We start from the raw sequence: 13,702 nt of genomic DNA, 5'->3' as shown, positions 1-13,702 counted from the left end.
TTGCTTTAAAAAGCACAAACAAAATGAAACAGGAACAAAAGCCTCAAAGCCACATAAAGAAAATCCAAAGCCACAAAGCAGAGAACCTGACCCTAACACCAAAACAAGAAAACACACCTTGAAAGATCAAAGGTTCAAACTGCATGACTTGATAATACTCTATTATGCTGCAGACAAACGTATGCACCAGCAAAAGCCGGAGCTGGGAAAACAGGGGAAAATTTAAAAACTTTTTCCTCTCTTCATTTTCCCATACTTTACCCTTGCTCTTCTGTGAGATGAAAGCAAAATATGAAGATTTCAGGGTCTCCTCCTGTGCTTCTCATCAGGCACAAATATATTCCTTTACTTTTGGGGAGAGGGGATGTAAACAGTGATTTAGAAAAATTCCTACAGTAAAACAGGCAGAGAAAATAGCACGTGTATATTCACAGGTAGGTGGGGGAATATGGCAGCATTAGTCCTCTCCTTCCCCTAGGCAGGAGGTTTAATGCACACTCCCATGCACTGTTCATTCTCTTTCTCCAATCAATTTTGCACTTTCTCGTGTTTCATTTAATAAAATTCTTAGTTCAGTCACTAAACAAAGCAACCCTTCAGAGGTATCCCAACCGTACTGCCCATCTAATACTGCAATTTTCCCCAGGTGGCCAAAAGGCTACATTTGTTGCACTTCTGATTAATATAATACGTTTTGCATTCTTTATTTTTGACTGGCAGTCAATTTTAAGCTAAATTGCAAAGGGGTTGAAAGAATTTGGATTTTTTTTTCATAGCACTGGAGAAAGCAGCAGATGAGAATCAAACAGTAGGGAAGCCCTTGGGTCTGATCTCTCCTAGAACGAACCTCCTCCATACGCCACTGCCACTGGGATCAGTGGCCACTGGGTATCTCCTTTAAGTTGCTCCTCTAATTTGCCTGAAGATGTTTCTTCTTGCTTTTGGAGCAGATGATTATGCTGCCAACCATCTACAACCAAACCCAATGGCAGTCGCTGATGATGCCTAAGCACGTACTCTATTTTCTCTTTGCCACTGAAGCACACAGTATGTGTCATCGCCCCCTGCAAGCAATGTCACGTCAGGTACCTGGGAGAGTGGAATGAAAGAACCAGAGCAGAGCATGGACATGTTCAGAGAAAAGAGAGGAGGAAGGAATTGCCATGGAAGTGAAAGGAACGGAGGATCTTTGGGAATATGTTAGAACAACTAAAAACAGGAAATGAAGAAAAAAATGAAGGATGCTTGTATCATAGATGATCTGCAATGCAAGAATCCTTAGGAGATTGAGAAATGAGACAGGTAAATGTGTTAAAAGCCAGTCAAATTGAAAGATTTATTTCAGCTCTGCTAAAGATTATTATAATTATGAAGTACTATCACAGAAAAGTTCGTGTCATACTATAGAATGAAGCTCTAAAAGGAGCACATTTGTGGAAAGCAGGAAGGGACTGGGTGCTGGAAGCATAGGTAAAATTAAAACACCCCAGTTTCAATAAGGGTATTTCCACAATAAGGTGTTGGAAAAATCCTGCCTCTGAGAAGTAAACATATGTCATCTCCACGCTCTGAGGAGCCACTCATGGTAGGAGGAGGAAAATGTGCAAAATTCACTTTTTTCCATTTAAAACAGCTAAAGACAACCATACGGCCAGTCTGTCTCTTAGCAGGAAAGCATCTGTTCAGACGAATTAGGATTGAAGTAGATGACAACATAAGCAAAGGAAAATAAAATGTGAACTGCATTTGAAGGTGGAAGATGATCACATCCAATTGCATAGTTTTCAGTAATTTGCAACTAACAGCACTGCAAAATTATTTTCTGATAATCCTAGCATCTACAACAGACTAACTTTGACCTTGTACAGCAGAATTTCACAATTTATGAGCCTGTGTGAGGCTGTGCTATGAACAGCAGAAAAAAAACAAACACGTAACTGTCTCAAAGTCTCTTTCTGAGAAGCTCTTGATACAAAATTTTGGAATCTAAAGCCAGAAATGCAGAAGATTCTGTGTTACTACTTCTTATGCCTGGAATGATCACTGTTCAGTCTTGTTAATTATGATACACAGCCATTTCAACAACATTATAGGTAATTAGTGAGATGAGATGTTATGCATATTCATTCTTCTCTATGCAAATGATCTGGTGCAGGTTATAATGTCACCTCTTCTGTACTGGTTACTGAATCCTCTATCCTCATATGCAGCATTTCAGTGGGTGCATTCAGATTTGTCTTAAAGTTGGATGCACTTTCTCTCTCCAAGGGACAGATAAGGTGAACTGTCTCTAATTATAAAAATTCAGACTTGCTTCATTCAGTGTAAAAAAAGAACAGGAAAAAAGAAGGAAAGGAAGAATAACAGTTTAGGTAAATCTATCAACGTACGCCATGTGAAGTAAAAACAAAATGGAAGGTTTAAAATTTCCTTATAGTAGAGAGGTCTTTGGTCCTCATAAGCATTTTACACAAGTCAAATGAAACCTTTTTTTCATTACATACTGTGCTGTAGCTGAGTCCCACTGAATATGCAGATTAGGACACATTAGGCTTTTTTATGGCTGTGTGACAGGATGCCCAAAGACACAGTGGGCATCACGGGGCTCAGTGTCCCACCCTTCAAAAGGTGTCCATACTTGACACAAGTAGGGCACCCACGGTTGAGCCAGGAGAGTATCTCAGAAGGCTTACCTCATCCTCTAAAGAAGTTTGTCTCTATTTCTACCCAGCCTTGTGGCTGATTTTGAGAGTTCACTGGGCTTTGCCCATTCACTGTTTTACAAATTCACACTGAGGTATTTACTCTGACCACAATCCAAAATCCCCTGAAGTCTGAGAGCAGACTTCTCTGACTTCCTTCAGTTTTGAATCAGTATTTGAAAACTGTGCCTCTTACAGAGGGAGTGATCATCTTAATATCAAAGTGTTCTATGACGTTCTCCTGAATACTCAGCATGGGCACCGTTCTGTTTCTACTTTTTAAGGAACATTTGGGTACAAACTTCCCATCAAATTAACAAGAAAAATGTAAGAATACTTACCAAACCACATTTCTGAAGCGTTATTCCAAATCCAGAAGACAATGACATATTGGACACATCTTCAGGCTGTGCAGGAAGGGGAAAAATCTACAGTGTATGAAAGTATCATAATCTACAAACTGCAGCACAAGTTTAATTATGTAAATAATGAAATGAGAAGAAAAATTTGGAGGTATTTATCACCTTCAAATTTAAGAGCTTTGTTATCCCAATAGGTAATCTTCTTTTCTAGTCCAAATTTGTATTAACTACTTATTCCCACAGTAATTAGTATTATCTTAATTGATATATTAATCTTTTCACTATCAGAATTCCCTAACAAAATACAGTATGCACAAAGTTCATCAGACTGTACAGATGTGTTTCATTATTAAGTGTCTATCGGAATTTACACAGCAATCACATAGCTGTATCTGTCACAATAATTCTTTGGAAGTCTCACAACTAGTTGGTGTTGCTGAAGCCATCTCAAGTGAACATAATCACCTGAGACAGAATTAGAAACATACTAATTGGGTAGTAAATTCCCAGCAACATTCACTTTTTATATAATTGCTACAATCCTTACAAACACTATAAGTGGCAAACCATCTTTTACTGACCAGCTGATGGTTAACAGAAGACTCTCGTTTGAACAAAATCTTCTTTGTCCATGAGGGTATCAAAGCAAACAGCGAATGGCTCCACTGATCATCCGAGGCTGCAGAAGTCAAGAGCCGGTGAGGGGCTTCACTTGCTTGAACCACCAGAGGTATGGGCAGTGCTGAAAACCAAGGCAACACTCTGAGTTAGAGCTAAAGCTGGCTCCTGTGTGGCAGCCGCTTGGTGCAGACTCCAGCCAGGGATGGGGTTCACGGTACCTGGTGCTCTCCCTCAAAGCACTTAAAATCAATATAGGTAACGGAGACACAAGGCCAGATAGGAAACTGAGATGGGATTTGCCCCACAAAACCCAGCAGGAGCTAGAACAAAACTGTTTCCTACCTATGGAACTCACATATACCCCACAGAAAACTTCTTGCCATTTAAATGTAAAGCGTCTAATGCACAAATTAAAAGGTTTCAGCCTTACATCAATTGTTAATATTTTCAACACAAAGAAATTTTCAGCAAAGCATAAATAATTGAAGCACTCTCCAACATGAGTGGCCTCAGTGCTAAAGGTGTCCTGCTTCAAAGATACAGTCTGCCAATTAACCATTAACCATGTCCATACATATTCAGAATAAAAATACTTCTCAGTTGAGCAAGGGTCTCAGTTACATTTCAGTTGAATTGGTGTGCCATCAAATCAAACGCTCCTCAATTTAGTAATTAGCAATATAAATGCCAGCTTATACTCCTATATTTTTGTGAAAGATTAGTCCATGATATCACATAAAATGACAAGAACGGTTCTGAAATCATATCACTTTCATCTACTAAAGTGAAAGCACCTATGACATTAATAAAAGGAGCTTATACTAAAAATCAATAATTTAATATACTAAATTGTCAAAAGGTAAAGATGCTAAATGAAGAGAAAAAATGTCATGAAAATTTCAAAATGATAGTTGGCTATCTACGTTTAAAGAAGATACTTTTTTCATTCTTTATATAATAGCTCTCATTTATTACTTATTTTTGAAGCCCATATTTTAAACATTAGCAATATATATTCACGTGAACAAAAACTCTCACTGAAAAGCAAAGATTTTTGGCAAACGACATTTTTCTATAAAGTTTTCATTTTTAAAAAACCTATTATATGTTAACGAAACATGAAAAGCTGAAGATAGTTGAAACACTGAAGATAGTAAAAATCTCATTAACATGAGGAATGGCATTTTTTTGAAAAGACACTGCTTTGTTGGAAGAACAATACAGAGAAATACCGTTAGCCGTAAACAGAAAAGACATGCACAGAGCATTCAGAATTGGACCCCTAAAAGGAGGTCCTATAAAGGGCCTTGAAGCATTGATGCACATGAATCACTGAAAAGATTTCTGTTAGCATAATGAATGAGATGCAGTCCTGCTGCCTACAGTACCCAGATGGACGTGTGCACCTTGGGGAGTTTCAGTATCTTCCCATGCTGGAATTGCATGCTTTTTATTTGGGAGGGAGTGGTTTATATTGGACAAAATTGTGGATATATGGGCCAGGAAAACCTAGCTGTTTATATTTTACAATCAGCTTTAATTCACTTCTCTAAATTTTACTTAAATACTTAAACCACTGTTAATGCAACAGACTAATTCAGGGACTGTAAAAACAACAAGGTAAACTTGGTGAGAACAGTAATATGTATCATTACAATACCAAATGTCTTTGGTGTTGGGATTTTTTCAGGGTAGTCATGCATGCCGTATTTCTGTTTCAAGACAAAGCAAAAGCCCAAATCACTCAGGATGACACCAGTGCTGAATCCTAAGTGCAGCACAGACCTTCCAGCTACCAGTCTGAGCCCACCTGGCCATGGCACACCCCAGCAGATGCAAGTATCATACTATATCACAGCTCCAATGGCTCTAAACCTATGTTCTGACTACTGAATCAAGCCTCTTTGCAGTTTTGTATAAATATATCCAAACATTGACAAAGATCCGTTTTATATTTGCTCTGTCTCATATATTAATGCAATTGCGACCCCATTCCTATGGAGGTTGAGTGCCAATTCTCCTTCTTGTTTTCTTGCCGAACTACAGGACATACGCTTTCCTTTATAGTAAACAGAAACCCTGATTGAAGACATGGACCTGCTTTGTAGGGCTTCGTAAGAGAAGTCAAAATGGCAAAACGTACGGGCTGGGCTGAGCAACTACTGCCTTGAAAGTTATTCTTCTTTAGCACTTCATTTCCTTCTGTATTTTGGATGAGGGAGGTCAGCCAACAAGAAGGAGGTAATTGCTTCATAAAATATCTTTTGTTCTTGTGCCCTATGCAGCACGACATCTCCATCAGCACACCCAACCGCACTTTTCATGTGACAGCAAATCCTGATACTCCCCTCTGGAGAGTATCAAGTCCACAGTACCAAATTTAATTAACTGATCATGTTCTTTGACTCTCAATAAATCTCTGGATTACTAATTGCACACATGAGTCTGTTTTCAAGTTGTGCTTTGTCATCACTTACAATCCCAAGATAACATGTCCAGTTCCCAGCAGAAGTCTCCAGGCATGCTATTTGCCTGCTCCATCATCAGTAATTGGAAGCTGGGGATTTTGCAGGTTCTTGACATTATGTTAAGCAACCTCAATGTTGATGATGATTACAAGGATACTTCTGCAAATTCACTTGTATCTTCCCAGCACTCAGTGGAAGGTTTTGCTTAAATAGATTCAATCAGTGTGACAGATGTCCATACAGCAACACGTGCCACTGCCTTTCTCCAGATTTCTTCTCATCCTTCCCATTAATTTTTAATATAGGCTGTTTTATAATACCCTGGTTTCTCTTGCCAGTAAAGCAGCACTTTTCTATCTCATTATTTTTTGTAGTACAGACCGTCAGTTAAATAACTTTTTCCTGATCCACATATATTTAACTGTCACTAGAACATTATACAGCTCAGTCCAGCTGACCTACAAGACTGTAACTGCTTTTCCACATAACTTGCTGCATACTCTTACTATCAAGACAACATAATTGTATTTATCAATTCACCTGCTGTTTCTTTTCAGATAAGGTCCTAGATGGATTGTAGAAGGCTGATGATTGCTTGAAAAGCTATATGCTGAATATCTGAGAAAGGATGGTACAGGCATAACACATTTCCTGGTTTTCACATCTATTCTAGATTTCCGTTCTGACATTGCCTTTTTTTAACAAATAGATTAATCTGAGGTTGGAAAAGACTAATACTTGACTCCTGAGGCCTTTCACTAACAAGAATCGAGCTTTCTTTTGGATACACTGCTGCTCAGAAGTGCGAGCACACTATTGTCGGTGCCCCTTCAGAAGTGTGTCCCAATTTTGACACCGACTCTGCTGTTTCCTTGTTCCTTCCACTCTCTTTTCTTTTTCAGCTTCAATCTTTGCCATTTTTCTGCCTGTTTTCAGAAAAGCCATTATCAGAGGTGCATGGTCTTCATTTCCATTCTTTTCTAAATGGAAAAAATTCCCACTCCTTTTTCGAAAGGGAAACTTTGCAAAGCAGGGGAACAGTTTCAGCTTTACACACAGCCCAAACAGCCCCCTCTCAGCTGGGCTGGCCAGGCTGCCACCAGGCACTCCCGGAGTACAACGCCTCAGGCCAAAACATTCCCCAGCGAGCAAACCAGCAGAGCGTGAGGCTTCATCTGGGGCTTTCCTGCAAACATCTCCAAAGATGCCAAGTGAAACAGTTCAGCAAAGGCAGTAATTTCACTTTTGAGATGTGAGACAATATCACCATCTTTAAGAGGAAATTTTCTTTGTTTTGTTTTCCTTAATGACACAAATTAAACATTCCACATTTTTACAACGTATTATCAAGTTGTTAAATGTTTTATCTTACTTTTAATTAGCATGTTACTAAAACATTTTCCCATGATTTAATCCTTCATAAAGCCAATATAAACAGATAGGCCAGAGCAGTTGTCTTAAACTGCATACAGCTAATTACCAGTGCTGGTAGATCGACTTTGTATTGAATTACAAAATTAAAACATGAAAATAAATATTGATATAGCTGAAACAGCTGGAAGATTGGTGTAATATTTTACTGCTCACATTACTATAGCATTCACTTAGATCCACATACGTGCAGTGTCACAACAATACGAAATGACAAATGCTCAGTTGATCAGAACAGTCTCCACTATTTAATGCTGTTCAATTTTCTTTGCTATTCATAGAATCATAGAATGGTTTAGGTTGGAAGGGACCTTGAAGATCATTGAGTCCCACCCCCCCTGCCATGGGCAGGGACACCTCCCACTAGACCAGGTTGCCCAAGGCCACGTCCAGCCTGGCCTTGAACACCTCCAGGGATGGGGCCTCAACAACCTCTCTGGGCAACCTGTTCCAGTGACTTACAACCCTTAAAGTGAAAAACTTCTCCCTAATGTTTAATCTAAACCTGCCCTCTTCCAGTTTATAGCCATTCCCCCTCATCCTGTCACTACATGCCCTAGTAAAGAGTCCTTCCCCAGCTCTCCTGTAGGCCCCCTTTAGGTACTGGAAGGCCGCAATAAGATCTCCCTGGAGCCTTCTCTTCTCCAGGCTGAACAGCCCCAACTCTCTCAGCCTCTCCTCATAGGAGAGGTGCTCCAGCCCTTGATCATCCCCAAGGCTCTCCTCTGGACACGCTCCAGCAGGTCCACGTCCTTCTTATGTTGGGGGCTCCAGAGCTGGATGCAGTACTCCAGGTGAGGTCTCACGAGAGTGGAGTAGAGGGGCAGAATCACCTCCCTTGACCTGCTGGCCACACTTCTTTTGATGCAGCCCAGGATACGGTTTCCCCATGTCGTCATTTGCCACCAACCTCAGTTGGTGCGGTATTGCTTTGGGTGATGACCCTTTGTTCTTTTGGACCTCCAGCAGCCACACTCAAGGCACAGGCAATACACTTAGGAAGGCGAGCTCCCCTCTCCCAGCTCTCGCTGAGTTCGCTTGCTGCTCAGGGTGTGCAAATACAGAGAGGATCCGACCTGGTACAAAATGCACCTACCGCATGCAGGCTGTGGGGACAGTGTTCATACGGGTGAGGGGTGGAAGGATGGGTACCTAAGAAATGAAACTGTCCCCTGTTTGTGGTAAGCATACTGTCCTTTGCTAACAAATTAGTTCCGTGTTGCGACAGGGACCTTCAGTGTTAAAGCACAAGCCTTCACCACTGGACTAAACGGGCTGAGTCCTGAAACTGTTAGTGGCACAGACAGACCGCCATTAGAAGGGTACGTATAATGCTACAGTGCCTTACTTGTTCTTGACACAAGTTAATGCGACCGTTATTCTTGGCCATGGCAATTAAATAGGAGGACACAAGATTAAAATGGTGCTGCAATATGTTTGCAGCAAAGACTCCAGTATGTCCTTAAGACTAACGTACATTTACAACACATCCTAACCTGCCAAATTACAGTCAGAAAGTGAAGACTCCAACAAGTTTGTGAAATGTCAAGTTCAGAATTAAAAATTACCTGAAAACAAGAGGAAAAAAAAGCAATTTAACTAAGATAGTCATTCTCATTCTCAGCTCTCGAGGGCTGCATATTTCAAGTCCCACATCTGCAGTCTGATTTGCTTTCCCCCAGAATTTGTCAGCAAAGCGTAGAATAATCTTGCTTTATTTAAGTCAGGAAGAAAAGAGTTAAATATACTTGCTTACTATACTTTTGTTGTTGTTCTGAATTATTCCATGTCCTGAAAACCATCAAGGATACAAGAACCAATTTGAACTCCTTTCAATTACACACAACAATGAACAGGCAAAGGTAGTAATTTACTGTATTTCAGTTTTGAATGTTGCCATTAGCTTTTCTTGTTACAAAGTCAAAGAAACTACGGGCATCAACAAGACAAAAAAAATCTACTTTCCAGGACTGTTTTGAGTAAGTCAGAGCAGACTTGAACATAACTCTCAAAAATCCGTATTCCCCAATCATGGGGCTATTCTGGGATTGCTTTTTCTTATCTGATCCAGAAACAACTCAAAAAAGTTTCCAACAGAAACCCTGAGATCAGCATGCTGCCACAAACCATTTCACTTCGGCACACTGCCATTTTCAATGACAACGGTTTTATGCAGAAGTTCCCATCTTGCTGCTTTCACTGAGAACTTCTTCAGTAAGAAATAAAGAGTCTAGTACCTTGATTAAGCAAACCACTACAAACTTAGCTTTGATTATGTTAAAAATTCATGTTTATTAGAATGGGACAGTTGTCAGCTATAAAATCAAGCATAGAATTCAGTGCTAGTGGCAGCCCCTCATTTAACATGTGTATTTACCTACTACCAAAACGGCAGTTTCAGTGAATCATAGAATCATTTAGGTTGGAAAAGACCTTTAAGATCATCAAGTCCAACCGTTAACCTAACACAGCCAACTCCACCACTAAACCATGTCCCTAAGTGCCACATCTACACATCTTTTAAATACCTCCAGGGATGGTGACTCAACCACACCCCTGGGCGGCCTTTTCCAATGCTTGACAACCCTTTCAGTGAAGACATTTTTCCTAATATCCAAGCTAAACCTCCCCTAGCCTTGAGGCTATTTCCTCTTGTCCTGTCACTTGTTACTTGGGAAAAGAGACTGATCCCCACCTCGAGACAACCTCTGTTGAGGGAGTTGTAGAGAGCAATAAGGTCTCCCCTCAGCCTCCTTTTCTCCAGGCTAAACAACCCCAGTTCCCTCAGCTGCTCCTCTTAAGACTTGCTCTCTAGACCCTCCACCAGCTTTGTTTCTCTTCTTTGGACACACTCCAGCACCTCAATGCCTTTCCTGTCATGAGGGGCCCAAAATGGAACACAGTATTCGAGGTGCAGCCTCACCAAGGCCAAGTACAGGGGGATGATTACTTCCCAAGTCCTGCTGGCCACACTATTTTCAACCACTAACAAAAAGATATAGCATGTCAAAATCCTCCTATCGCCCCACTTTTTCTTTAGTGCAATAAGCTTCTTCTGAACTAAAGAACTGCATGCATTTCCTCTCTCAGTAGATGGTACATTAATAATTTTCAACCCATCAGAAAGCAAGATGCGAGCAGCAAAGACGACATTGAATAAATACAGGAAAAAAACAAGGAAGCTCAGCAAATCTGAATTATTTGCTTTCGTATTTAAATTAATAAACTAATTTGTGAATTATCTATGGCACAGGGCAAAGAAATTAGAGGCATCTCACTAGACAACTGCTTCAGAGCATGTAATTTCTTGGCAAATGCATGTCATGAAATCAATTCTTTGGGAATCACAGCCACGGGGGGGAGATGTGTGCATCTATTTCAGACATTGCATTGCCCCTGTTAATGTGCTGTATCCTTTCAGGATACTCATCTCCACTCTGCTCGGGTGAGGTAGCACTCTATTTATTATACACATATAAAGAAAAAGACCAGAGACTCAGAGAAACTAAGTGATTTGTTCAAATGCACACAAAGAACCTGTAGTAGTCAGCCCTCAGATGCAGCTCCTCCAAGCTGCAAGGGACTTCTCTAAGTATCAGGGTACCCTATTTTAATCAGATTAGGCAACTACCGCTGGAGACGCTTAGTGTATCTCAAATCAGTGACAAGTATACTTGATACCCACTGTAAACAATATTAGCATCCCAGCAACACTTTCAGAACCCCTATGTCTATGAGTCTTTTAACAACTTGGTCCAGGACACAGTATATTAGTCATTGTAATTGCAGAGGTCTTTGAAAATAGCCTCAAGAGTACACATTGCAACAGTGTTAGTAAATGCATAGAGGTTAAGTTAGCTTCCAAAAAGGAACAAGGTCTTGATCAGCTTTAAGTAATATGGGGTTTCCACGATGCTTGGAACGCTGGGCATCAGAGGATGCTCCCCTACATCATTATGTTTAATGATGAAAAAGGGTTCCTCCTGAAAATGATTCAGAGCAGGGTACAAACTAAGGCCTTCTCACAGCAGCTCCACTCTAGATGAGCTGTTTAGGGAGCCTAGAGCACCCCTGTTCCTAACTTCTGAGCAAACACTGCCCTGTGGCCCATGATGAAGAGTCCCACTGATGACAGCATGCCACCAGGACACAGCTCCAGCCCCCTGCCCACCTTCACACCCATGCCCTGGGAGTCCTCAGACTCACACAGCTCTGCAAAGGAGAGAAAACAGTTACATACCTGTCACTCCCAGACCTCCCATCTCTTTTTGAAGGCACAGATTATCTTTCATAACCTAAAGTTAACACAGAAGAGAGCAACTATAAAAAAAAGAACTGTTTTCATAAATGTCCAACACTGAACTCTTACACTGAATTTATGCTTCACAATTAGACAGAACCCTGTTCCACAAAGCCTCGAGTTTCTCAAAATTAACTACCAGAAGAGACACAACATGGCTCCCACAGCTTGTTAGCAGTATGAGGCTCTGCTATCTCCCAGTATGGCTATGCACACTTGGCACTCAAACTGTATTTACATATGATCAGGCTGAGCCTCTGCACAATAGTGGAGCAGAAGGGTTTGCTATTAGTTTGTTCTTATAAAATAATCTTTGTTTGCCATTTTCAAAGACAGATCAAGTCTACTGACATTACGCTCATTTTTCCTTCAGACGAAAATGACGCGGAGCCCTTCAAAGGGACCACAGGCTAAAAAAATGCAGCTTACAAGGCAATCTGTAACAGCCTCCTGCCTGTGCCCAGACCGCAGAGATTACTATAGAAATCACAGCTCTAAAATGTCAGTAAAAGAAAACAGTGTTTTTAAGGATTGTTAATGCCCAGTGTTTTGATCAAGATGTAGTTGTCATACAAGCAAGTTTTCATTTAACAAAAATGCCTCCTTGCAGGAGATAATACACAGTTAGGAATGTTGGCTGATTAACAGCGATCTTCTAAGTCTGCTCAGTGACGTGACCCGCACTTGCTGTTTCTGTTTGCTCCCAAGCACTGCATGTGAGTAATGTTAAGTATTGACTTATGTCAACACCACTGTTACAGTACAGCAAGTTAGGGGCAATTTTCTTCTTTGCCTGCTCGGGGAAGCCATCACTTTGATTGTTGCTAGAGCTGTAACTTTAGTTAACCTTGTGTGAAAATAGTTCTCACTTCAGACAAGGCACTTTTCCTCAAAATAACAGAAAATGCTAGACACCTCACAAAGTTGGATGCACCAGGAGCACAGGGCTTTAAGTGGACACCACTCTGGAAAATAAGTACATATGGCATTAGAGGCAGCTCTTGTGGAGGAGAAAGACAGGACAGAGAATAGAACACACGTGGGACCATGCAGCACACTCCGAGCAGCCCTGGGATGCAGCCTTGGGAGACCCCAGGCACCGAGCTCTTCACTGGGGGCTGTTTGCAAATACCTTGCTGTACAGCTCTCCATACACTCCAGAACTCTTGTACACACACAAAAAAAAATGCCTGGTGGATATATATGTATGTATTTCCATATATGCATATGTATATGCAGCAATAGAAATCACATTTCAAAAGGGAGTTAAACTTTGCCAGATATTTCTAGAGCAGTCTAGAGCCCTGTGTGCATTAAGGAAATGTGCACCAGTACACTAAACGGATGTAATGACACCAGTGTAAAACACTGATGAAAATACAAAACAGAAATCATAGGATCATAGAACGGTTTAGAGTTGGAAGGGACGCTAAAGATCATCGAGTTCCAACCCCTTGCCATGGGCAGGGACACCTCCCACTAGACCAGGTTGCTCAAAGCCCCATCCAGCCTGGCCTTGAACACCTCCAGGGATGGGGCATCCACAACCTCTCTCGGCAACCTGTTCCAGTGCCTCACCACCCTCCGTTCCCCACTGCACAGTCTGAGGTGTCCTCCACATGGGCAAAAGAAAACGACATTGACGCATCTTGAGATGGCTTGACAGGTACGTACCAGGGCAAGAACAAAGAATGGAAAATAAAAGCCGTATCCTAAACCACTAGTGGCACTCCTCACAGCGGGCTGACACCCGCTGGCAAGGGTGCTATCTCCGTGCGGCACGTTGCAGCGGCCCCACCGCCCCGACCCCGGCCGGCT

General features: G+C 41.2%; 2 protein-coding genes across 2 annotated transcripts in view; one reads left to right on the top strand and one right to left on the bottom strand.

The window, feature by feature from the left end:
- EVC2 (Ellis van Creveld syndrome 2) overlaps positions 1 to 11,873 on the bottom strand; it is a 77,053-nt gene extending 65,180 nt beyond the window's left edge. The window contains exons 1-3 of the mRNA XM_009890556.1: positions 11,825 to 11,873; positions 3,646 to 3,806; positions 3,044 to 3,109 (exon numbers count right to left, since the gene is read on the bottom strand). Coding sequence (XP_009888858.1) covers positions 3,044 to 3,109; positions 3,646 to 3,806; positions 11,825 to 11,846 — 249 coding nt within the window. The 5' untranslated portion in view covers positions 11,847 to 11,873. The remainder of the gene's footprint in view (positions 1 to 3,043; positions 3,110 to 3,645; positions 3,807 to 11,824) is intronic.
- Positions 11,874 to 12,263: 390 nt separating this feature from the next.
- EVC (Ellis van Creveld syndrome) overlaps positions 12,264 to 13,702 on the top strand; it is a 54,804-nt gene continuing 53,365 nt past the window's right edge. Inside the window, exon 1 of the mRNA XM_009890555.1 lies at positions 12,264 to 12,323. Coding sequence (XP_009888857.1) covers positions 12,264 to 12,323 — 60 coding nt within the window. The remainder of the gene's footprint in view (positions 12,324 to 13,702) is intronic.

The sequence above is a fragment of the Charadrius vociferus genome, unplaced genomic scaffold (genome assembly GCF_000708025.1).
Source record: "Charadrius vociferus isolate BGI_N301 unplaced genomic scaffold, ASM70802v2 scaffold88, whole genome shotgun sequence".
In the NCBI taxonomy this organism is placed as follows: Eukaryota; Metazoa; Chordata; class Aves; order Charadriiformes; family Charadriidae; genus Charadrius; species Charadrius vociferus.
Note: the sequence above shows the minus strand (reverse complement) of the source record. Positions and strands in the feature narration are given on the sequence as shown.